Consider the following 25,349-nt stretch of genomic DNA (forward strand, 5'->3'; position numbering starts at 1 on the left):
ATTATGTAAGATATAGACAGAGTAGACAGCCACCTTTTTTCCCCAGGGTGGCAATGGCAAGTATGAAAGGATATACTTTTAAGGTGATCGGAGGAAAGTGTAGGGAGTATGTTAATGCTAGGTGCTTTTTTTTTATACAGAGAGTGGGAAGTGCGTGCAATGTATTGTCGTGGTGGTGGTAAAAGCGGGTACAATAGGGACACGTCAGTTACTCTTAGGCACATGGATAAAAGAAAAATGGAGTGGTACATGGGAGTGATGGGTTAGATTGATCTTAGGGTAGGTTAAAATCTAGAAACAACATTGTGGACTGATGGGCCTGTACTGTACCATTCTATAAACCTCCTCCATCACAGGAAGAACCTGCAAACTCCACACAAACATCAGTGGAGGTCCAAATTTGTCCATGTTTTTGTGGCTGTGAGCCACCATCACTGATCCCTTCAATGTCACCTTTGACATCAAGTCATCTTTGAAGACTTGTCAAAGGAAAAAATATATGTAGGATTGGTTATAAAAAGTTGGCTGTTGATTGAAGCTCTTCCCTTTTTAAGTGCACTGTAGGGTTGTTTTCTGCTGTCTGGGTTGCTTCACTTTTTGTAGAAGCTTCTGGAGTCAATCAAGGGGCACCATTGGAATAAACTGACATATTTGTTGTAGCTCTTGGGTTTTGGGTCTTGGTAAGCTCATTCAACGCCTCCCACTGTGGGTAAAGAGAGAACCCAGACATCTCACCTCACACACTTGCCAAACAGCTGTGCAGACTTAAGGTAAATAAATCATAGGGATAAAATGTATCCAGGGATCCTTGAGGAAGTCAGGGAAAACAATTGAAGGATGTGTTGTACAAATCATCCAGGGAGCAGCTTGGGGACTGTGTAAAGCAGATGTTAGACCATTTTTATAACATGGTAGCAAAAGTAACCCAGGAAACTGTGGACTGGATTTTGTCGGATCTGGTTTACTGCCTTCTGTGGTCCGTGTCCAACCAGGTTCATCTGATCTGGAATGGTTCTCCACGCACATAAATCTGGCTGCAAAGGTGTAGCTGGTAGGCTTTTGATAGCCCCGCCTTTGACAGGTGGTAAAACGGGCTGGAGTTCTGCTTCCTGTCCGAACTGAGAGACATTATAACAGTTTCTATACCACTTTAAATCATTTAAAAAAAACAAAATTGTTGAAATATCCTCGCCATTTTTATTAATGCACCATAGGATGCATCCTGTCTGGGTGCGCCTCAGCTTGGTAAGCAGCCGGCAAAATCAAGAACCCCTTTCACCACAGATGACTCACTCTTCTCCCCCTTCCACCGGGCAGAAGATACCAAAGCTTAAGAACGCATGCCACTAGGCTTATGATTGGCTTCTATCCTGATATTATAAGACTCTTAAATCAGCCACTTGTACAATAAAGATGATCTGTTGGTCTCTCAATCTACCTTAACATGGCCTTTGCACCGTATTTGTCTACTTGCACTGCACTTCCTTTGTGATGGTAACTGTAACATTACATTCTGCATCCTGTTATTGCTTTCTCCATTGTAGTACCTCAATGTAGTTAAGTTTTTGAATGATCTATATGGATGACATGCAAGACGTTTTCTTGTTATATCTCGGCACACGTGGCAATAATAAACTAATTATCAAAAACTAGAAAAATTGAAAGCAGATCATTAACAATGTGATGTTCAAAAAAAGTTCAAAGTACACTGATTATCAAAAGTTGTGATCTTGTAAACTTTTCTTTGATCAAATATCCTTCTTAGATTGAATCATTGGCACTTTTTTAAGTAGCTAGAAAGCTGCCTTGGGTACAGTGGTGTAGATTAAAGCTGTTACTTCACAGTTCCAGTCACCTGGGATCAATCCTACCTCTTGTTGTCTGTGAGGTATGCACACATTCTCACTGTGATTGTGTAAATTTCTTGCATGGCCCAGGGACGTATTGGTTGGTAGGCCTAATTGCTGCTCCTAGACTGTAGATGAAGGGTAGAATCTTGGGGGGGGTGGGAGGGGTGGAATTGTTGGAATGTGAGAATAGGTTACAGTGAAAATTGATAGGGGGAATGGGATTGCTGTATAAACCAGAATTCCACCTTCTGTGTCATAAAGAAATATGGACATACTCCTGAATAGAAATAATAGCATAAAAAGGGCAAATAAAGCTTCAACAAGGAGGATTTTGATGATGCAACTCACTTTTTTTACAGTGATGTGACTTGTGAGCTTTGGAAGGTAAAGTAGTAGGTTTCAATAAAGTCTTCGTTGCTGTGGGAATTTGATACTGAACTAAGGCAGTGGAAGAAGTTGAAATATTTGGTTCAGATCAGGTTATTTTCACATGCAACAGGGTGTAATAAAATCACTTGTTCACATGGAACTCACTTCTAAAACTCTTATTTTGCTGCATCTGCAGTGTTGGATTCGATTCTGGTTGCCCCTTTACAGGAAGGACTTTTAGGCATTGGAAAGGATGCAGAAGAGATTTACCAGGTTGCTGCCTGCATTAGAGCACATGTACTATAGGGAGAAGTTGGATAAAATTTGGGTTGTTTTCCCTGGAGTGGTAAAGGCTGAGGGGAGATTTAATACAAGTTTATAAGTATTATTTGGGTTTCTCACTACAATACTCAGTGGCAGTGAATAAAGGAATTCAGATGTTGGGACAAATGTAAAAGGGATGTATGGGGTCAAAATACTGAGGTACTTAATAAATCATTTGGATAACCAAACTTCAGAGATCATGCACTATTTTAATTTCCACAGTATGAAAAAGATATATTCACTATGAAAATGACATAAGAAGTTTAAATAATATAAGTTATGAAGAGAACTAAATGATTTGTGAGAAAGAATCTTACAGTCAAGCTGTAAATCCAAAAGAGAAAACTGAGTAAATATTATTGGGTTTTTTGTCATGATTTTTTAGGGACTTGAACCTGCTGTTCCATTTTTTTCAGAATATTATCTGACAGAGCTAAAGATCCCATTTTCTGAAAATAGGGTGTGGTGTGTGTGTGAGTGAGTGAGAGAGAGAGAGAGATGTGGTGAAATATTATGTCAGGGTTGATTTATGAAACCAACTTCATAGACCAACCTACATAGATTATATTGATTATCCACATGAGAATTTAAGGAAGTTACATTTTGCAGTATAGTAGACATTGAAATAATTTGAGGCATGATAGTGTAAATATTATTATGCCTGGGAGGAACTGGCGATCTACAGAAATTGGCTAGTTCAGTTTACTATTTTATTCTAAACTGTTCAAATTGTTCCATCCAAAGCCATTAATATTTTAGCTTCCAACCACTAGATAATAGTTGGCAAATAAATGAACCTTGTTTTCTTTAAACCATCAGAAAATTCATGTTCTATTTTACGCGACTTATACCCAGGCAGATTTCTAGTTAATATCATTAAGCTGCTTCTGGATATAAAGATTTAGAATGCAAATGATCACCTTTGAAACAATTGCTGAATTGTCCTCTGGAGAAAGCAATGTATTAAATTCTCAATTTTTTTTCTAAAAAAAATGTAAAATGTTGAAACAATATATTTTGCAATATTGTTTTATATTGTAGACACAAGGAACTTGGATCCTAGCATCTATTATAGCACCTCTTTGTGCTGGCTGTTTCCCCTCTGTTTCTTAGTCTGGTGAAGAGTCAGGATCTGAAACATCAATTACCTATTTAGCCTATATAAATATGCCTGACACAGAGAGTTCTTCCATTTCTTTGTGTTTTGCTTTATCTTGTTATATTTTTACTAGAAATGAATTCAGAATGATTTCTTTTAATAGATTAGTTTTCAAAAACAGTGGATTTCTGTTCATTGGGACACATTGGGACCAGTACATTTTGGCTCAATTAAGTGGCTGCTGCAATTAGCTGAAGTTTCATGGAAATAGTTAAAATGGTATAAAAAAGACGAACTACTATTTAACCGAGTAATAAATTATGTGTTCAAATTAAATACAGGACTAATTAGAACACTCTCAGTACCACTACAGTACTATAAAACTTGTGTATTAGTCCCTAATGGTTATCGATGGAGGAATTCATCTAATGTGTGCTGGCATGGTTTTTTTGATTGACTGTAAATGAACAAAATCAACATAGTCTCCTATTGTAGATCATTGACTGCCTTCATCAATGCTATTGAAGATTGCATCCTCCAAATCTTTATTTTTATTGTAACATTCAAGGTGATTGTTGATACCTTCAAATTCTTCTGAGTTCCTAACTGAACTTGTGAAATCATTTCATTTTCACTCCTGGCTTGAAACCACACTGAGCAAAACAGCCCTGAGTTGTCTTACCACTTATTTCTAGCCAACTATCAGTGACAAAAAAATCACTGTGTCTTGAACACAAGTAAATGCCACTGACACTATTTAAAAATTGTTTTCTCTAAGCACACTGTAGTGCCTATCAGCTAAGCAAGTACACGTGTCTGATGCTAGTGAGAAAATGTTCAGCAACAGTCTCCCCAATTAAGAAGCGTAGTGTCCTAAATAAACAAAGGAAAACCAAGCAATTTTCTGGATTAATTTTTGTTCTTTAAGAGTTCTCCCAAATAAGTAGCTGCCCTGATTAACCTATGGCCCAATTAACTCAAAACCACTGTATTCACCAAAACAACAGAGTTTAGGTTTATCTTTTAGTGGGATCTCTGTAGAGTGTTAACATTAGTAATATCAACAGCTTATCATGACCACTGGAATAGCTTAGATTTTTTCATGCACATATTTGACCTTGACTTTGCAATTAAGAACAGCAGGATATCTAAACCATGGGTCAAAAGTATCTGAATAAATCCATTGAAGCTGATTGGAAGATAAGCCTCTTTCACCCAGTGCATATCATTTTCTAAACTTTTGACTTTTGTAGAAAGTATCAGAACATTCTTTCTCAGGGAAGTTTTTTTTTTACAGTAATTGTACATATTGGCCCGGTCCAACAGTGAAAACTGCATACAGATGCTAGTTAGTTAACTTTTTCAGTGTAAACTGATTGATAAGTATACTGCAGGCATAAGTACAATTTCTTAGCATAAATTGGACCAGGGTACACTTGCATCTGCAGACAACAATCATCAATTATAAACTTGATGTTGATGGGATTATGATAATGGCTGGTTAAAAGGGATATGAAGACATTCAAGTACTTGCAGCAACACACAAAATGCTGGAGCACCTCAGCAGGCCAGACACATCTATGGAGGGAAATTAACAGTCAAAATTTTGGACTGAAACCCTTCTTCTGTACTGGTGTTGGAATGACCAATATTTTCTGTGCTGCTCCACATTTCTAGCATCCACAGTCTATTGTTCCCTCAAGTGCCTAGATATAAGTCACAGACTACCCATGATCTCATTGCAACAGGCTTAAGAGTCTTGGTGGTCTTCCTATTTCTATATTATGAAATGTCAACAATGCCAATTTGTAATACTTCAATTAGTTCCCTTCTTTTAAGACAAACACATTAAGTATGATTTTTGAGGGCTGTAAATTGTTTGAGCAGGACTTCTTTTGTCTGTACAGCCAGGGGGTGTAGAGGGTGGTGTTTGTGTGGCAGAATTTAACCTCCAATTATCTTGGTACCTCCTTGCTCCTGGACTAACTCTGTGGTTGAGTACAACCATTCAGTTAGCTTTTAACCCTAGATTGATTGGTTAATACTGAAGGCAAAGAATTGGATTAACAAAAGAAGAAGATTAGGGCTTCTTGAGGTTTGAGTAGATCAATATATTCTGTGCTACATTTCCACAGACATCATTGTTCTGGTAGAAACCACAGCTGGAAGCAGAGCAAAGATTTCCTGTAGGCAGACTTCTGCATCCTCCTGAGTACGTCATGGATAACTTTTCCTGTGAAAAGCCTTCTTTGCAAATAAGCTATTCTGAAATCTGAACGGTTCCCTTTGTATTTCTCTTGATAGTCTTATCTGAATGTGAATATTCAATCCATTTTCTTGGATCCTGAAAATAGCTTAAAGATAAATTGGCTAGGGGTAATACGAAAAAATGAATAATATCTGGCTGCAGTGATACTAGGATTGTGTCTTGTGTGGAAGTCAACTGAATCCTTTTTGTATTTAGCCAAATTGTATTTATTCTGGAGTTAGCCATGGAGACATCCAGCTGTTTTATTATTGCCTGGCCTGTGGGCTTTATTCGTTGTTTAATTCTGTTGAAGGAATGTTTTTCAGAAGCTTTCAGTGTCATGTTTACCAAACTGAAGACTGTGAGATAAGTAACCATTGGACATTCGAGTGAGATAGTTATTGTCTAGTAACAATGAATTAGTAATAACTTGAATAAAGGAGCATATTGTTTTCAGATTTGAGGGCTGCTTTGTCTCAGATGTTTATTTCTCTTCAGCATGACTTCCATGCAGTCTGTGCTAATGTTTGTGAAGATTTATTTCTAGGCACAATTAATAATGCCAAGTGCAGTTTCTGTTATTTAATATCCTGAAGTGCAGATTTTATCTGCAGTATTAATTGATTGCAAATGTCTGCTGTGATTTTCAATTCAGTGGCAACTGTTTCTACATCAAGCATTTCTTTGTGTTTTCAATACACTGATCTCCAGGTTTTTAATAAACACACTCGACAATTTGCTGCGTAAGTGACATTCCTTTGAAGTAATAAAAAGACCTAGATATTTAGCCTGAAAATGATAGATGAATATCTCCTGTCATTTGGAAACAAACAAGGGGTTTCCTTTATGAATGCCTGAAGCAAACTGGAAGCCTTGTACACATACAAAAGAAGCCTCTGACACAAATTTCAATCCTCCTGACCAACAAGTGGTTTTCCCTGAAGTTTGAATTACCCTGTGCTGTTTATATTATTGGGCAGCCAATATTCGTTGTCTTATTTTTTGGTCTTTCTTCCATGATCAGTCTGACTGCCCAAAATGTGTAGCAATGGAGTTGAACTCTACTAAGGATCTTTCCATTTCTGCACTTCTCAGTTCCTCACTTCCTTGTCATTTGCCTAGACTTATTGTTAATCCTCTTATTAGACATACTCTGAGAATATGGGCTCAGTTCAGAAAATGTAATGGTCTTCATGGTTTTTCTCTCTCTAGCCCTATTTTACACAATCACCTTTTCCTACCTTCTATGCAGGATTCAACGTTTTACAATTGATATAGCAAGAGTATTAGGCGCTCTGAAGGCCTTTTCATAGATAATCGTTTTGCAACTTTTCAACAACTGTCTGTAAAATTTAACCTACCTAATACTCATCTCTTTAGATATCTTTAAATTAGACATTTCATTAACCCTTTAATATCAAACTTTCCTGAGATGCCTGAGAAAAATGTTCTGGATCTGTTTCTTTGTATCAATCCATTGGGTAAAGTTTTAATATCTGCTATTCAGGATAAGTTAGTGATTTTGAGGCGTGCCCCCTTCGATAAAATTAGAACTGCCTGGGAACATAATCTAAATATTTCCTTATCTGATGCGGTTTGGGATTCAATTCTTAAGTCAGTCAACTCAACCTCTCTATGTGCTCGCCACTGCCTTTTGCAGTTTAAGGTTGTGCACAGGGCTCATATATCCAAAACTAAATTATCGCGGTTTTACACTGACATTAGTCCCATTTGTGATAAGCATAAAGGAGCTGAGGCTTCTCTTATCCATATGTACTGGGCCTGTCCTAGTCTAGAGAAATTCTGGAGAGAAGTTTTTTCAACCGAGGGATGAGGGCATAAGAGGGGTGACGCTGCCAGGCAGTGGAGGGACCCAAGTGAAAACCTCCCTGTACATGGACGACGTCACCGTCTTCTGCTCTGATCCAAGGTCAGTTCACAGGTTGATTGGCAACTGTGAACAGTTCGAGCTAGCGTCGGGGGCCAAGGTCAACCGCACGAAGAGCAAAGCCATGCTCTTCGGCAACTGGCCCGACCGATCCAGTGTCCCCTTCACCATCAGGTCTGACCACGTGAAGGTGTTGGGGATCTGGTTCAGAGGGGCCGAGGCGTGCAACAAGAACTGGCAGGAGCGGACTGCCAAAGTGAAACAGAAACTGGGACTGTGGGGAGGGCGCTCCCTATCGATAACGGGCAAGAACCTGGTCATTAGGTGTGAGGTGCTCTCAGGGCTGCTGTACTTGGCGCAGGTCTGGCCCGTCCCTCAGTCCTACAGTTCAGAAATCACCCGCGCTGTCTTCAGATTTGTCTGGGCATCCAAGATGGAGCGGGTCAGACGGGCTGCCATGCACAAGTCCCTGGACAACGGGGGCAAGAACATCCCCAATGTTGCCCTCACCCTGATGGTCAGCTTCATGTGTGGCTGTATCAGGTTGTGTGTAGAACCCAGGTATGTGGGCACCAAGTACCACTATGTGCCCAGGTTCTACCTGTCGCCCTGGCTATGAAGGATGGGTCTGGCCCCACTCCCGCGCAACGCCCCAGTCAGCTGGTCGTTGCCGCCATACCTGTCCTTCATAGAAAAGTTCTTCCAGGACAACGCCTTTGACCACAGGGCCATCAGGCAGTAGTTGTCACGTAATATCCTGCAGGCACTGCAGGAGAAGGACGTGATGGACACAGTGGGCTGGTTCCCCAAGCGGACTGTCCAGTTCATCTGATCAGCTTCATCGCCAGATCTCACCAACAGGCACCAGGACCTCGCCTGGCTGGCAGTGAGAGGGGCCCTCCCACCCAGTCAGATCCTTCCTGTACGCCTGGGATGGCGTCTCCGCACCCCACTGCCCATGGGAGGACTGCAGTGAGGAGGAGTCTGTGACCCACCTCTTTGCACACTGTCAGTTTGCAGGGAGGGTGTGGAGGAGGATGGACGGGCTAGTGTCACGTTTCATCCCTAGCAGCTGCGTAACAGAGGACTCTCTGATCTACGGGCTGTTCCCGGGGACGCACACGGAGACCAACATCCGGTGTTGCTGGCAGATCATCAACTTGGTGAAAGACGCTCTTTGGTCGGCCCGAAACTTGATGATCTACCAGCACATGGAGATGTCCGTGGGAGAATGCTGCCGACTGGCTCACTCTCGGCTGCAGGAGTACGTGCTGAGGGCCGCACTGAAATTTGGTGCAGCTACTGCAAGGGCCTGGTGGGGAAGGACCTTCTTCACCAGTGGGAGAGTGGGAGGGGTTGGGGGGCAGGGAGTATACCCCTCAACAATGATGTGGTAAGGTGAACAACTGGAGGGCCACATGGGTGGCCATAAGTATGGATATGTATAGACCATAATGGAAACGTATGTAAAAGATGGAAAATTACTGAACAGTTTATTGTATATAATTTTATTTTTGAATAAAGTATATTTTGAAATTTAAAAAAATCTCATATCCTTAATTGCCATTTAGAACCTAACCCTCTGGTTGCTGTTTTTGGCACCTTGGGTGAAGTAACTATGCACTTGAGTCAGGGTAAAGGTCGAACATTATCTTTTGCCTCTCTCTTGGCTGGATGGTTAGTTCTTCTTAGGTGGAGAGATGCTGCCCCACCCACTCACGCTCAATGGCTTAGTGATATTATGGCCTGTTCAGACCTTGAAAAGATTAATTATTCACTTCTTAATTCGGACATAAAGTTTCACAAGGTGTGGGGACCTTCTGAATATTTTCATAACTCCTCTTTAGGTTAAGTTTATCATTTTTTTGTATGCTACAATCCCTTACTTTCAGCTTTTATTTCCCTGTAAGTTTTATTGTTTTTTGTTGTGAATTACATTATAGTTTTTGTAGTCGGCATTATACTTTCTTTTCTCATATATATTTACAGCGCTGTGGGGTTGAATGCTCGGATTAATTTTTTTTCTTTTATACACAGAAATGATTGGCCTGGGTTTTGTTTTCAGTGGGAGGTTGGGGTGGACACTAATCTTACATGATTTTATTTTGGGTGCTTTTTTTAATGTTATGAATTATATATTGGACTTGTTTGTTTTGCACTGTATAAATCTCAATTTTGTTGATTTTTTTTCTGTAGCTCTATTGTAGAAACGCATAAAAAATTAATTTAAAAAAATTTAAAAAAGAATTACCCTGTGCTTCATTCAATGACACCACTTACACAGAACACTGAGAACAAAGGTGAGACAAAACTATGGCCTCATGATTGCAAACTGCCAGTCGCCACCCGATGTACAACACCCCCACCCCCCTTCTCACCAACCCCAAGCTCTTCAGCACCTGCTCTCTTTGACTCCAGCTTCCAATAAGCCATGTGGCCATTTGCTGGCTCTCCGGTCCTTTTACAAGATGACCGTTGTGATGTTAGGAAAGGCCACTCTATATAAAAGTGGTAATTGATTTTTTTTTTATTGCCCCATACACTGAAACATAGTGAAGATCTTGTTTTGTATACCATCCATATCCACTGCATCAGTAGAGTGAGGATGTGCAAGGGATAACAGGATGCAGAATATGGTATAATAGTTGCAAAGGAAGTGCTGTGCAGGCAGACAATAATCTTCCTGGCCATGAGGAGGTAGATTGTGTGGTCAATAGTCCATCATATCATGCAAGAGCTCTGTTCCATAGCATAACAACAGTGAAGTTGTCTTTGAGCCTGCTGGTATGTGCTTTCAGGTTTTGTACCTTCTGCCCAATGAGAGGAGGGAGAAGAAAATGTATTTGGGCCAGGAGGGTTTTTTGATTATATTGGCTGCTTTTCTGAGGCATCAAAAGTGTAGTTGGAGACCATGGAGAGGAGGCTGGTTTACACAATGTGCTGAGCTGTATCTACAGCTCTCTGCAGTTTTTTCTCATCTCAGGCAGGGCGGTTTCTCTACGTGTAGAAAAATTGTCGTCTGTGGTGAGAGTCAATAGATGCATGCCAGGAAGTTGAAGCACTGATGCTCTTTCTCGGCCATGGTATCTACATGGTGGGACCAGGACAAACTATCAGTGGTATTTACACCTTGGAACTTGAAGGTCTCAGCCATCTCCACCTCAGAATTGTTGATGTAAATAGGAACCTGTGCAGGACCCCCCCTTTCTGAAGTCAATGACCAGTTCTCTTCCTTTGCTGACTTGGAGGAAAAGGTTGTTGTCATGGCACAAGTTTGGGCTACGCTGGATTTATGGCCCTCAATGAATACTGGACCGACCCAGATTTGAATGTTTTGCTGGAGGGAGTTTATATAATGACCGTTGAGCACCAGCAACAAGCATATCCAAATATCTAATGTTTAATTTTGTAAAAATTTCAGAGCACTTGTGCAATTAACATCGGGAAATGGAGTTCATCCTGTTTTGATCCTGGTGCATGAAAATACAAGAAGCTGGAGTGGGTGGTGGTCACAGCCTGGTCCATCATGGGCACAGCCCCTCCTCGCCACTGACAGCACCTACAGGAGGAACTGCCTTAATAAGATGGCATCTACCTTCAAGGATATCCATCATTGGAGTTAAATCTCCTCTCACTGCTACCATCAGGCGGGAGGTACAGAAGCCTGAAGTCCCACACCACCAGGCTCAGAAACAGCTACCAGGTTCTTAAACTGATTTGCACATCCATACCTTACCATGGCAACAGAACACGAAGGACCATCTCTTGCACTTCCATGGATATGTCTGTGGTTGTGTTTTTCTTGTTTTGCACAATTTATTTTCTCTTCACTGCTTTGTACAATTTATATACGATTTCTGTTCTGTGTGTTGTCTGTAGCTATGTGCCATTTTACCTGTGCCTCCTGGCGCTTGTATATTTGCTAGTAAACTTGGCTTGAATAAATATGTGTTAACATCAACTCCAATTTCTGAGGACAACAAATGCTAAAAATTGATCAATTCTATGCAAGAAGTAGCATTTTGGCATTTTGTACATTCATTAATATGCTAAATAAGACCTGTACAGTTCCCACATATTTCATAGTTGCAGCATGACTCAGCATGTCAAAAACAGTAGTGACAGAACAGCAGCATTAAAGGTTATACTGGAGGTGATGGACAACGTGGATGGAGATGATGAAATTGTCTTCATCTAGGACTAGGGCTCTCTCAAGTGATGAATTAACCAGAGGTTGAATCACCCTAGTGATTATTGGTAAAGTGGCATGAGTTCAGATGCGATTTTTTCACGCACAAGTTCCATATTAACATACTTTTACAAGAATTGAATGGGGATACAAGAGTTGTATGGCGCATCCGAACTCGTGAGTGAAAAAATGACGCATGGAATGTAAAAGGTTGGCCAACCCTACTGTCGAGGGTTGTAGACTCAATACCACCATTCAGGATGTCTTCCAAAGGCAGTGCCTTGAGAAGGCAGCACCCATCATTAAGTGCCTCTTCACATTGAAACCATCAGGGAGGAGGTATAGGAACATGAAGACCCCCACTCGGCATTTTAGGAACAGCTTCTTCCTCAGATTTCTGAATGGTCCATGAATATTGTGTTGCTATTCCTCTTTTGCACTATTTGTTTAGTTTTTTTTTGTAATGTATAGTAATATTTTATGCTTTTGTAGTGTCCTGCTTCCATAAAACAATACATTTCATGACATACTGTATGTCGGTGATAATAAACTTGATTCAGATTTTATACAAAATTGGTTCAAAATGGTGCCTTTTGCTTCCCAGTATGATGGTCCATGAGAATTCTTCAATATGATTGGCTGCTCAGCCATTTCCAAGATATCACAGTTGCCATGTATCAGTAACCTTTTGAACTGAAACCTTGTTCTAAGTGACTTCAGTAAAAGAGAAGAGTCTAATTTTTGGATAACCTAGTGAAATTAATGGAGACTCCTATCATTGGTTAATGATGAAAAACCAAAGCTGTGGTGAACACAACGTCCAATGGAAAATCAGAATCCCTTTGCAAACAGCTATCAGGTGAATTGTATAAAATAAACTTAAATAGATTTAAAAACAAACAGATTAATAGTTATGTTGAAAAACTGCAAATATTTATGTGGACATACTAATCATAAAGCACAGAAGCAATTATAAAGAGATTAATTGCAAATCCTGGTTCTTATTCTTTAGGAAGTTCAATTGTTATTGTGTAAGAGCATGCCCACATAAATTAATGTTACCTCCTTTAGAAGTTAAGATGTAGAAAGTAGCTTGAAAAAGACACGAGTTAAATGCACTTTATCTTCTTAGAAAAGTGTTAAAATACAGTATATCCAATAAGATACTAATTTCACTTTTCAATTGAGGTATTATTCAAGCAAGTAGCAATTTTCAATAATGCAGTCCAATTCCAACAATGAATACCTGGAAGTCAGTAACAAGTTTGTAATTATTCATTTTGAGAGCAAATGGGTTGCTGATCACTTCATTCCTGAAGTGTGGCCTTGAAGTCCTTCTTTTCATTTGTAATTGTTTAATAATATTCTCTGATTTTGGCCACAGTCTATAATCACACAGCAGCTGTGAGATGAAAGGCTCTTCTCTTTCTCCTTATGTCAAACATAATTGGCAGCTTCTGACTCTATAAATTTGCAAACTTATTTTGTGTTTTGACAGCTCACTTCTTTAACACAGCAATTGAAGAAAACAAATAACTTTGCTTTGCTTTCTAAAGAAATCAGGGTATTTGCAAAGCCAGCATTTATTGTTCATTCCTGATTATCCTCACCTGGACTGAGTGCCTTGCTAGGCCAGTTCAGGAGGCATTTTAAGCTGAGCTCGTTAGTGGGTCTGGAGTCAGAAATTGACCACACAGAATGAAGATGGCAGCTTTTCTTTCCTTAAGGATATTTGGAAATCAGATCTCTTTTGCTCATTTATCCAACAGTTCTATGGTCACCACTACTGTTAGCAACTAGTTTTATATTTGTGAGTATTTTTGTTGGGGGTTGGGTGGCTGGAATTACTGTAAGTTTGTAATTAACCTAGCTGTACAAGGAATTTGTGCAATAATCATTGATTTCAATTAATTCATGTCTTCTGCTTGCATATATTAGAAACCAGAATTAGAAGGTGGGGCCTCTTCCCATTCCTTTCCAATCCTGATTAAGGGTCTCAGCTAGGGTTGCCAACTGTCCCGTATTTGCCAGGACATCCAGTATATTGGGCTAAATTGGTTTGTCCCATATGGGACCACCTTTGTCCCGTATTTCCCCCGCTAAGGTAGAGCGTTCCTATGAAAGTGTTCGTAAGCCGAAATGGTGTAAAGCGCAGAAGCAATTACCATTAGTTTATATGGAAAAAATTTTTGAGCGTTCCCAGACCCAAAAAATAACCTAACAAATCATACCAAATAACATATAAACCTAAAATAACACTAACATATAGTAAAAGCAGGAATGATATGATAAATACACAGCCTATATAAAGTAGAAATAATATATGTACAGTGTATCAGAATCGGGAAGATGAAGCCAAAACTGATTTGTAGAAAAAAATCAGCACGTACACATGTGCGCACGTCACGCATGCGCACACAGGTGCCTGTGCAAGGCTTCATGGTCATGGTAGTCTTTCTCGGGGTAAACACAAGTGTCCCGTATTTGACTGCTACTTTTGTCCCTTATCTGGGAGTAAGAAAATTGGCAACCCTGTTCTCAGCCCGAAGTGTCTATTGTTTATTTCCCTCCATAGATGAGCCTGACTGGCTGAGTTTTTTGTAAGTGTTGCTGAAGACTTCCAGCATCTGCAGAATCTGTTGTGACTTCTGACTCTGCACAACTGAAAGAAGACAGCATGGAGATATCAGCCTTAATTTCATACACAAATCTCTAGATGCAATTTTGAACTCAGTCTTCTTAAATCAGCACTAAGAATGTTACTAATTGAGTTGAGTCACAGGAGTAGGCTTCAGTATATAGTGGATACAAAAGTATTTATTATATTTAATAAGCAACATTCTATTAAAGGACATTCTCATCTCTTCAGATAGTTAACGCAGATCATTCTTCTCTCTATTGCTTCGAACTGCTTTCTCTTCCATCCTCACTTTATTTCCTCAGCCCAGGAGGTCACGATCATTGTTTCTACTGCTGAGAAAATCTCTTATTTACAAGATGAATAAACAGCCATTAAGGCAGAGGAGTGTAAGAATTCATGAAGATCATGGTGCGTCTCTGGAGTTCTCTACTCTGGAGAGTTGTGAAGGTAGATGATATTTGGGCATTGAGGGCAATGGAGAATTGCAGAAGAGGATGAGGCTAAGAGGAAATCAGCCATGATTGTATTGAATGGTGTGACAGGCTCAAGGTTGGCTGACTCCTGTTCTCTTTTCGTGCATTCTTGTGTAACTTCGCCTGCACTCCCTACCAATTTCTGAGTCACAGGTCCACAGCACAGCTACATGTAGGATGTCATTCTGACTTGATCATTGCAGGCAGTATTTGGACTAGATGGGGCCTGTGCAGCATGAACAAATGGGCAGAAGTTAGATGAACTACTTCAAGCGTTACACAGGTTGTATCGGAGCTGTCACTTGCTTCAATTACTGCAGCAGCCTCTGAATTACCAATAGAGTGAATTAAAGCTACAGTTCATCCAAAGACTAGAGAAAGATGGTAGTGTTGATGTGGTTGTGGATTTTTGCCCAAATGAGCTACCACAGAGGTCCATTCTAACTTTAGTTAAGTGAGCAGCTTAATTGTGGAACTATCTAGGATGTTTCTTGTCCCAAACCCAAATCATCATATTTGTATTTCACATGTCTTCCATCTCTTCCTATTTGTCTGATTAACTACATTCTCAATAATTTGATCATTCAAAGCTAAAGAGCAGGCTAACTGGTCAATTATCACCTTGTTACTTGTGAGCTCTTGTGCGTAAATGGCAACCATGCTGCCTACTTTACAATGGCAATTAAGCTTTTACAAAACACCAGTTGGATTGCAAATGATCTTGGAAATCCTTTTTTGAAATGAAAAATAAAATGTATGTTTTCAGTCATAGCATTTTCCAAATCTCCTCCTCTTGTCTTCCTTAAACCATAGGACAGTGTAGTTCATTTATTATTTTCCCATGTACTGAAGTACAGTGAAGAACTTTATGATTTCTCCAATACCTGCATACACACTTAATATCCAATGTAGTATGAAGCCTGAACATAGCATCTTTTTTAAGGTTGAGTGAAGGAATATTTAAGGAGAGGTCAGTGGTAGGTTGTTTTTGCAGAGAGAGTTGTCAGTGTCTGGAATTCACTGCTGTGGTGGTTCTGGAAGCTCATATATTAGGAATGTTTAAGAAACTCTTAGACTGGCAAATGGATGAAAGAAAAATACATGGTTATGGGCTTTGCAGGAGGGAAGAGTTAGACTGATTGATAGGTTCAACATTGTGGGTTGAAGGACACAGTTCTATAGTCTAAAACGATGTTAGGCAAAATTGGGGAAGAAAATGCCCTAGGAGCATGTGAATTCTCCCCGAGACACAGTTAAAAGTGTTGAAGGCTGGGAAATCTTTATGTAGAGATTGAGTTGTGCCATTGTCAATACCAAAGCATTGTATGTAATACCAGTGTCCAATTGGGTCCCTTTTTAAAAAAAATAAGCAGAGTGCAAGTGTAACATCCATTTCAAACAGTGCAGCAAATCACAACCTATGCTGGACGAAGTGGGAGTAGTGTCACTGTAACATGACTGCTTTGCTGTACTGCACTTGGAAACAAGTTGCCTTCTGTCAAAAGCACATTCCCCTGAGAGCCAGGCATGAGCAGCACATGGTCTGTAACAGGGGAGAGGATGTTTGCAGTGCTGCATTCCTGTGCTGCCTTTCCTCAGGGTCAGCAGCCCAGCCAAAGTCAACTGCCTCTTTATGAGATACCTATAGGATGGCCATTGAAGAGATCTGTGAAAAGCCATCTGAGGAAGAAATGTGAATTGTGAAATGTAAGTGCTACTTTTGAGAGCCATTTTGGGTTTGATACTAACGAAGTTGGGGATGCATGCTGCATATCTTTGAAGCAATATTTTAGTTGGAGAGAGAAAATGATAAATATGAAAAATCGGAATCAGGTTTATTATCACCAGCATGTGATGTGAAATTTGTTAACTTAGCAGCAGCAGTTCAATACAATACATAGTTTAGATGAGAGAAAAAAAATTAAAATAGTAAACAAGTAAATCAATTACAGTATAAGTATACTGAATAGATTTTTAAAAATGTGCAAAAAACAGAAATGCTGTATATTTTTTAAAAAAGTGAGATAGTGTCCAAGGGTTCAATGTCCATTTAGGAATCGGGTGGTAGAGGGGAAGAAGCTGTTCCTGAATCGCTGAGTGTGTGCCTTCAGGCTTCTGCACCTCCTACCTGATGGTAACAGTGAGAAAAGGGCATGCCCTGGGTGCTGGAGGTCCTTAATAATGGACACTGACTTTCTGAGACACCGCTCCCTGAAGATGTCCTGGGTACTTTGTAGGCTTGTACCCAAGATGGAGCTGACTAGATTTACGACCCTCTGCAGCTTCTTTCGGTCCTGTGCCGTAGCCCCCCTTACCAGACAGTGATGCAGCCTGTCAGAATGCTCTCCATGGTACAACTATAGAGGTTTCTAAGTGTATTTGTTGACATGCCAAATCTCTACTAACTCCTAATGAAGTATAGCCACTGTCTTGTCTTCTTTATAACTACATCGATGGGACCAGGTTAGATCCTCAGAGATCTTGACACCCAGGAACTTGAAACTGCTCACTCTCTCCACTTCTGATCCCTCTATGAGGATTGGTATGTGCTCCTTCGGCTTACCCTTCCTGAAGTCCACAATTAGCTCTTTCGTCTTACTAACATTGAGTGCCAGGTTGTTGCTGTAGCACCACTTCACCAGTTGGCATATCTCAGTCTTGTACCCCCTCTCGTCACCACCTGCAATTCTATCAACAATGGTTGTATCATCAGCAAATTTACAGATGGTATTTGAGCTATGCCTAGCCACACAGTCATGGGTATATAGAGAGTGGAGCAGTGGGCTAAGCACACACCCCTGAGGTGCGCCAGTGTTGATCATCAGCAAGGAGGAGATGTTATCACCAATCCGCACAGATTGTGGTCTTCCGGTTAGGAAGTTGAGCATCCAATTGCAGAGGGAGGTACAGAAGCCCAGGTTCTGCAACTTCTCAATCAGGATTGTGGGAATGATGGTATTAAATGCTGAGCTATAGTTGATGAACAGCGTCCTGACATAGATGCTAAAATTGTCCAGGTGGTCTAAAGCTGTGTGGAGAGCCATTGAGATTGCATCTGCCATTGACCTATTGGTGATAGGCAAATTGCAATGGGTCCAAAGAAAGATATAATTTCTGTTTAGCTCTACTGCAAAAGCATAGGTGAAGCAATTTTTTCAGGCCTGCTGTGTGGTCTTGTGCAAGGAGGAATGTCAAATTATTGTTTTTTGTGTAAATCCAAATGGTGATAACTTCAGCTTCATCTTGAATAAGTTAGAAGTTGACCCAAGAAACCTGTCATCACGGATGATTCTGTAGTAACTGTGTGTCTTGCATTGAAGAAATATGATATTTCTGATCTCATTACAGAGTTTAATGGGTTTTGTTTGACGTTGCTTTGCTTTATATATGACTAAGCTTAAATTGAATACGTTTCTTGAACAAATCAGATATTTATGCATCAGTGCCTCAAGGCCTCTTCTCCAGCTTTCCAATTAAAATCCAAATATTAGATTACATTAGTCAGCTGGTGCTATCATTCATATGATATACAAGGCTGTTACCACTATCTCACTGGTAGTAAGTTTCTCTTGAATGTTGAGCACATAAATAAACAGTAAATTGATTTTTTTGGTGATAAATGTTAATCTGAAGCTAATGCAGAGTTCAGAAGTAAGTAACCATTCTCACTTGCCTTTCAGCATGTTTGTTTCGATACAATGGACTATCATTTGTCTACCTCATCTTCCTCCTCCTTATTCCACTCTTCTCCGAACCTACAAGAAAGACAATGCAAGGTAAGAACATTTATATCAAGCTGCATGGGTGAAAGCAAAGTGTAATGTGTGTGATGTTACCCAATCAAGTGTTGTTTCTTTTATCCTTTGGTTATGTTTAGTTGGAACATCTAGTACCAAATTTGTGTTGTCTGAAAATATTCAATAAAAATTTAAATGTGTATTGCTATATAAGATGCATTAATTGCAAGTAATAGTGCGGTATTAGTTGAAGAAATTGCCAAGACCAAATTGGTTATGAATGTTTTGTGTTTATATTTCTTCATTTTATGTCAGTAAATTGTAAATTACTGCCATGAATAACACCCAACTATCCTGTCCTGTGTAGATCATAGCCATTTGTAGTGGAGACAATAAGAATAGTCATTTGTCAGTGTATTCATTAATCAAGGGCATTAAGCAGAGGCCAGAAATACTATGTTTGGATCAAAGGGCTGAGTTTCCGTAGCTTTGTTTAGCTGTGTTATTGCGTGGATTTCCAAGACACACTGCTTGGCTTCTGTGAATTAGTGGCAGTAGATAATAGGATTGCAAGATTTGGTTCCTGAGATGTAAGTGGGGGATAGGAATGAAGGGTTTGCTATGAGAGTTGGCATAGTTCCGATGGGCTGAATGCCTTCCTTTTGTGTTGTAAAAAATTTTGAGGAAAAATTATAAATACGAAGTTGGCTCCAGGGTGTTGCTAGAGGGAAGGAAGGTAACTTGCATGCATCCTTCTATTCAGCTTCATTGGAAACCATGAATTTAAATCATTGCCTTGGATACTGTTGAGTGGCAGCAGAAAGACCAAAGAACACATATTTTAAGGATGGATTTATTGCATTTTCAACAGCCAGTAGTGTTATCCCAGTTCTTACTGTGCTCTGACCTAGTGTTTCAATTTTGCATATGCGTCACACATTAATTCCTGCTGGAGGAAGGACCAGTTTCAAACCTTTAAAATAGTTCATCAGCAAAATAGGAATCGGTAAAACATTTTTTAATATAGCTTTTTTTGCCTAATGTTAGAGGCATTATTCATTGAAACGTCCATTGTCAAATGAGCGTCAGTTAATTCTAGAATAGATAATTTGTCTCTTTTACCTTTTGAGAGCAACAGGAACAGAACAATTAAAGACCTTGCCTCTAAAACGTACAGAAGAGAAATTAATCTGGATGGCAGAAAGCTTTTGTCTCCACGGATCGTCATATTCTGGACCAATGTTGAGAGATATGTAATGAGAGCAGAAAATGCTGGAAACACTCAGCAGGCTTGGCAGTATCTGTGGAGAGAGGAAAATGGATAATGGGAGGCACAGTGGTGCAGTTGGTAGAATCATTCCCTCAATGCCAAAGGAATCAAGTTTCAATAATGAGCTCTGTGGCACTTGAGTGATCTCTCTGTGACCCCCTCAGCTTTCTCTGGGTGCTCCATTCTCCCCCTCCTCCCACATCACCAAGATGTGCAAGTAAGTAGGTTAGTCAGTTACTGTAAATTGCCCTTGGTGTGTAGGTGAGTGGTAAAACCTGGGAATAGAGATTTTAAAAAATGGGATTGGGATTAATGCAAGATTAGTATAAACTGGTAGTTGATTGTCAGTGTAGATGGCGGGCTGAAGGGCTTGTTTCTATGCCGTATCTCTCTATGTCAAAGGTCAAACCACAAGGGTAAGCGATGAGTATTCTTTGTGTGTCACAGCTGTGGATGCAGCTTGAATAACACAAAAGCACCTGGAATATTCATCACATCACCCTCTTAAATCAAAGAAACTACATGTAATCAGTGATCCTTCCTTCTGCATTTTCCTTATCCATGTGATCATTGAGTGGCAGCTCCTCTCTTGCAGTCTTTCCATTGTTTTCATTCCCTTACCCTTCCCTGAGGGGCTTTAGTTTAGGGAAGTGAATGTGGATGGCATTTCTGTGTCTCACCTTTGTTCTGTTGCCTTACAGGTCAGTAGATTATCTTCCTATAAACAATCAGAAAATCTGTTACTTGCACTTTTTTAATGAAGAAATCTTGGTTATTTTAGTAACATGAATGTTATTTGTATGAAGCTCAGTGTCTGTGATGCTGCTGCAAGTAGGTTTTTCATTGCACCTGTGCACATACAAGTTTACTTGTGCATATGTAAATAAACTGCACTTTGTCTTTTTACTTGTCCTGTTTTGTATTGTCTCCCAAGCATTCTTAATTTATTCTAATGAATTTTCAGAATCTTCAGCTTTTTGACACAAACCTTTTTCACTGAATAGGAGAGTCTCAAATTCAAGAGCACAGGTTTAAGGAGACAGAGAGTAAAGGGTATATGGAACAATTTTCCAGAGAAAATAGTAGAGGTGGGTCCAATTATAATATTTAAGATGTGTTTGGCCTGCTATATGGATAGAAGGAATAGGCAAATGAGACCAGCTCAGACAGGCATCTTGGACAGCATGGGTGAGGTGGGATGATGGGCCTGTTTCAATGCTGTAAAACTCTGTCTCTAGTTATTAACACATTTAGTTCTTCTACTATGTGTAGAGCTATACTTCACCGGTGAAGTTCAGCTATGGTCTATGTGAAATGAAATAGTTTGAAGTAAAGAAAGGATGATTTACTGAGGAATACAAGTCGTGAATTGAAAGATTGAGCATGGTGGGACTAATGTTCTGAGCTGTATATATTTCAATGCAAGGAAGATCGGAGGGAAGGTGGATGAGCTTAGGGCTTGGATCAGCACATGAAATTGTGACACTGTAGCCATTAGTGAGACTTGGTTGCAGGGGGGCAGGATTGACAGCTCAGTGTCCAGGGTTCTGTCGTTCTAGACATGACAGAGTGGGAGGGTTGCATTAATGGTCACGGAAAATGTCATGGCAGTGCTCAGACAGAGCAGGCTGGAGAGTTTGTATATAGAACATAGAATAGCACAGCACAGTACAGGCTCTTTGGCCCACAGTGTTGTGCCGACCTTCAAACCTTGCCTCCCATATAAGCCCCCAACTTAAATTCCTCCATATACCTGTCTAGTAGTCTCTTAAACTTCACTAGTGTATCTGCTTCCACCACTGACTCGGGCAGTGCATTCCACGCATCAACCACTCTCTGAGTAAAAAAATCTTCCTCTAATATCCCCCTTGAACTTCCCACCCCTTACCTTAGAGCCATGTCCTCTTGTATTGAGCAGTGGTGCCCTGGGGAAGAGGCGCTAGCTATCCACTCTATCTATTCCTCTTATTATCTTGTACACCTCTATTATGTCTCCTCTTATCCTCCTTCTCTCCAAAGAGTAAAGCCCCAACTCCCTTAATCTCTGATCATAATGCATACTCTCTAAACCAGGCAGCATCCTGGTAAATCTCCTCTGTACCCTTTCCAGCGCTTCCACATCCTTCCTATAGTGAGGCGACCAGAACTGGACACAGTACTCCAAGTGTGGCCTAACCAGAGTTTTATAGAGTAGCATCATTACATCGCGACTCTTAAACTCTACCCCTCGACTTATGAAAGCTAACACCCCATAAGCTTTCTTAACTACCCTATCTACCTGTGAGGCAACTTTCTGGGATCTGTGGACATGTACCCTGAGATCCCTCTGCTCCTCCACACTACCAAGTATCCTGCCATTTACTTTGTACTCTGCCTTGGAGTTTGTCCTTCCAAAGTGTACCACCTCACACTTCTCCGGGTTGAACTCCATCTGCCACTTCTCAGCCCACTTCTGCATCCTATCAATGTCTCTCTGCAATCTTTGACAATCCTCTACACTACCCACAACACCACCAACCTTTGTGTCATCTGCAAACTTGCCAACCCACCCTTCTACCCCCGCATCCAAGTTGTTAATAAAAATCACGAAAAGTAGAGGTCCCAGAACAGATCCTTGTGGGACACCACTAGTCACAATCCTCCAATCTGAATGTACTCCCTCCACCACCACCCTGTGCCTTCTGCAGGCAAGCCAATTCTGAATCCACCTGGCCAAACTTCCCTGGATCCCATGCCTTCTGACTTTCTGAATAAGCCTACTGTGTGGAACCTTGTCAAATGCCTTACTAAAATCCATGTTGATCACATCCACTGCACTACCCTCATCTATATGCCTGGTCACCTCCTCAAAGAACTCTATCAGGCTTGTTAGACATGATCTGCCCTTCACAAAGCCACGCTGACTGTCCCTGATCAGACCATGATTCTCTAAATGCCTATAGATCCTATCCCTAAGAATCTTTTCCAACAGCTTTCCCACCACAGACGTAAGGCTCACTGGTCTATAATTACCCAGACTATCCCTACGACCTGTTTTTGAACAAGGGGACAATATTTGCCTCCCTCCAATCCTCCGGTACCATTCCTGTGGACAACGAGGACATAAAGATACTAGCGAGAGGCTCAGCAATCTCTTCCCTCACCTCGTGGAGCAACCTGGGGAATATTCTGTCAGGCCCCGGGGACTTATCTGTCCTAATGTATTTTAACAACTCCAACACCTCCTCTCCCTTAATATTAACATGCTCCAGAACATGAACCTCACTCATGTTGTCCTCATGGGTATTGTATATTGGTGTAACTGAGGCATATGAAAAGATGACCACATTAATGAGATTAAATTATCGGCCACCCACAGTCAGCGGGGCTTAGAGGAACAAATTTATAGAAAGATTGCAGATTGTTGCTCGAAACGCAAGGTTTTGATAGTAGGTGATTTTAACTTTCCACATACTGATTTGGACTCCCATACCGTAAAAGGGCTGGATGGGATAGAGTCATAAAGTCATAGAAAATTATAGCACAGAAACGAGCCTTTCAGACCATCTAGTCCATGCCAAACCATTTAAACTACTTAGACCCACAGACCCACCAACCTGCACCTGGACCATATCCCACTTTGCCCCTCCCATCCATTAGATTGAAATCACATCTACTACTTGCACTGGCAACTCTTAGCACCCTCTGAGTGAAGACATTTTACCTCATATTCCCCTTAAACATTTCAGGGTGATTTTAACTTTCCACATTGAGCAGCAGTCAATTGGAGATCCAAAGCATGAGAAGATGTAGCTCAATCAGGTTCGCTGACTGATTACATCAGCCAGTAAGTGATGAGAATTGATTGAGAAAACAAATTAAAATAAGGCAGGGATGAGCAAAGCGGCCATTGGTGGACTGGACAGCAATAGAGTGGGAATTTTGAGACTTCAGCTCTTGAAGACCAGTGAGAGAAAGTGAAAATCTGAAGGTAGATCTTTTTCCTCCCCACAGTTTACTTATATTTTTTCTTCTATATACTTGCTCAGTTAGAACAGGAGGGATGCCAGGCAGGATAGTTGAATGCTCTACTTGCATAAGGGAAGGCAGGGAGGCCTCCAGTGCATCCAGCTGCAGCTTCTAACAATCCTTGTTAAGGAATTGGAACTGGATGAACTCCAGATTATTTGGGAGGCTGAAGGGGTGATAGATAAGGCATAGAGAGCGGTAGCTACACCCAGGATGCAGGACATGGGAAATTGGATGACAATCGGGAAGGGGAAAGGGGTGAAGTGAAGAAGACCCCCGTGGCCACCCCCTCAACAACAGGTGTACCATTTCGGATACTGTTTGGGTGGTGGGGTAATGGCTTAATAGCGGTAAGTCACAGCAGGCAGGTCACTGGCACTGAGTCTAGCTCTGTGGCTCAGAAAGGAAGTGGGGGAGAGGAGGTGAGCTGTGTTGATAGGGGATTCATTAGTTTGGGGAACGGACAGGAGGTTCTGTGGATGAGAACAAGATTCTCAGATGGTATGTTGCCTCTAGGGTGCCAGGGTCCAGAACATCTCAGTTTGAGTTCTCAGGTCTGTTAAGTGGGTGGATGAACAGCCAGAGATCGTGGTCCATATAGGTAGCAGTGACATAGGTAGGAAGAGTGACAAGGTCCTGCAAAGTGGGTTTATGTAGTTAGGTGCTAAGTTAAAGGGCAGGACCTCCAGGGTTGTGATCTCAGGATTGCTACCCGTTCCACATGCTAGTGAGGCCAGAACTAGGAAGGTTATCCATTTCAACATGTGGCTAAGGATTTGGTATAGGAGGAAGGGCATAAGATTTTTGGTTCATTGTGCTCTCTTTCAGGGAAGCTGAGGCATGTACAGAAGAGACAGTTTGCACCTGAACTGGAGGGGGACTAATATCCTAGAAGAAAGTTTTGCTAGTGCTGAAAAGGGGGAGGAGGGCTGTTTAAGCTAGAGTTGAAGGAGGATGGGGGTGGGGGGGGGGGAGGCAGAGTGCCAAATCAGATAGTAGAGAGATTGTGAAGGCAGATATTGTTAAGACTTAGGACAAAGTCAGGAATCAAAATGTTGTCAACAGGAATTCTGCAGATGCTGGAAATTCAAGCAACACACATAAAGGTTGCTGGTGAACGCAGCAGGCCAGGCAGCATCTCTAGGAAGAGGTGCAGTCGACGTTTCAGGCCGAGACTCTTCGTCAGGACTAACTGAAGGAAGAGTGAGTAAGGGATTTGAAAGTTGGAGGGGGAGGGGGAGATCCAAAATGAT

At 40.9% G+C, this 25,349-nt stretch overlaps 1 protein-coding gene across 2 annotated transcripts in view; it reads left to right on the forward strand.

Annotated features, from left to right (window-relative positions):
* LOC140198027 (piezo-type mechanosensitive ion channel component 2) overlaps positions 1-25,349 on the forward strand; it is an 835,978-nt gene that overhangs the window by 359,516 nt on the left and 451,113 nt on the right. For both annotated transcript variants that reach the window (XM_072258850.1, XM_072258859.1), the window contains exon 2: positions 18,762-18,857. In XM_072258850.1, coding sequence (XP_072114951.1) covers positions 18,762-18,857 — 96 coding nt within the window. The remainder of the gene's footprint in view (positions 1-18,761; positions 18,858-25,349) is intronic.

The sequence above is a fragment of the Mobula birostris genome, chromosome 1 (assembly GCF_030028105.1).
Source record: "Mobula birostris isolate sMobBir1 chromosome 1, sMobBir1.hap1, whole genome shotgun sequence".
In the NCBI taxonomy this organism is placed as follows: Eukaryota; Metazoa; Chordata; class Chondrichthyes; order Myliobatiformes; family Myliobatidae; genus Mobula; species Mobula birostris.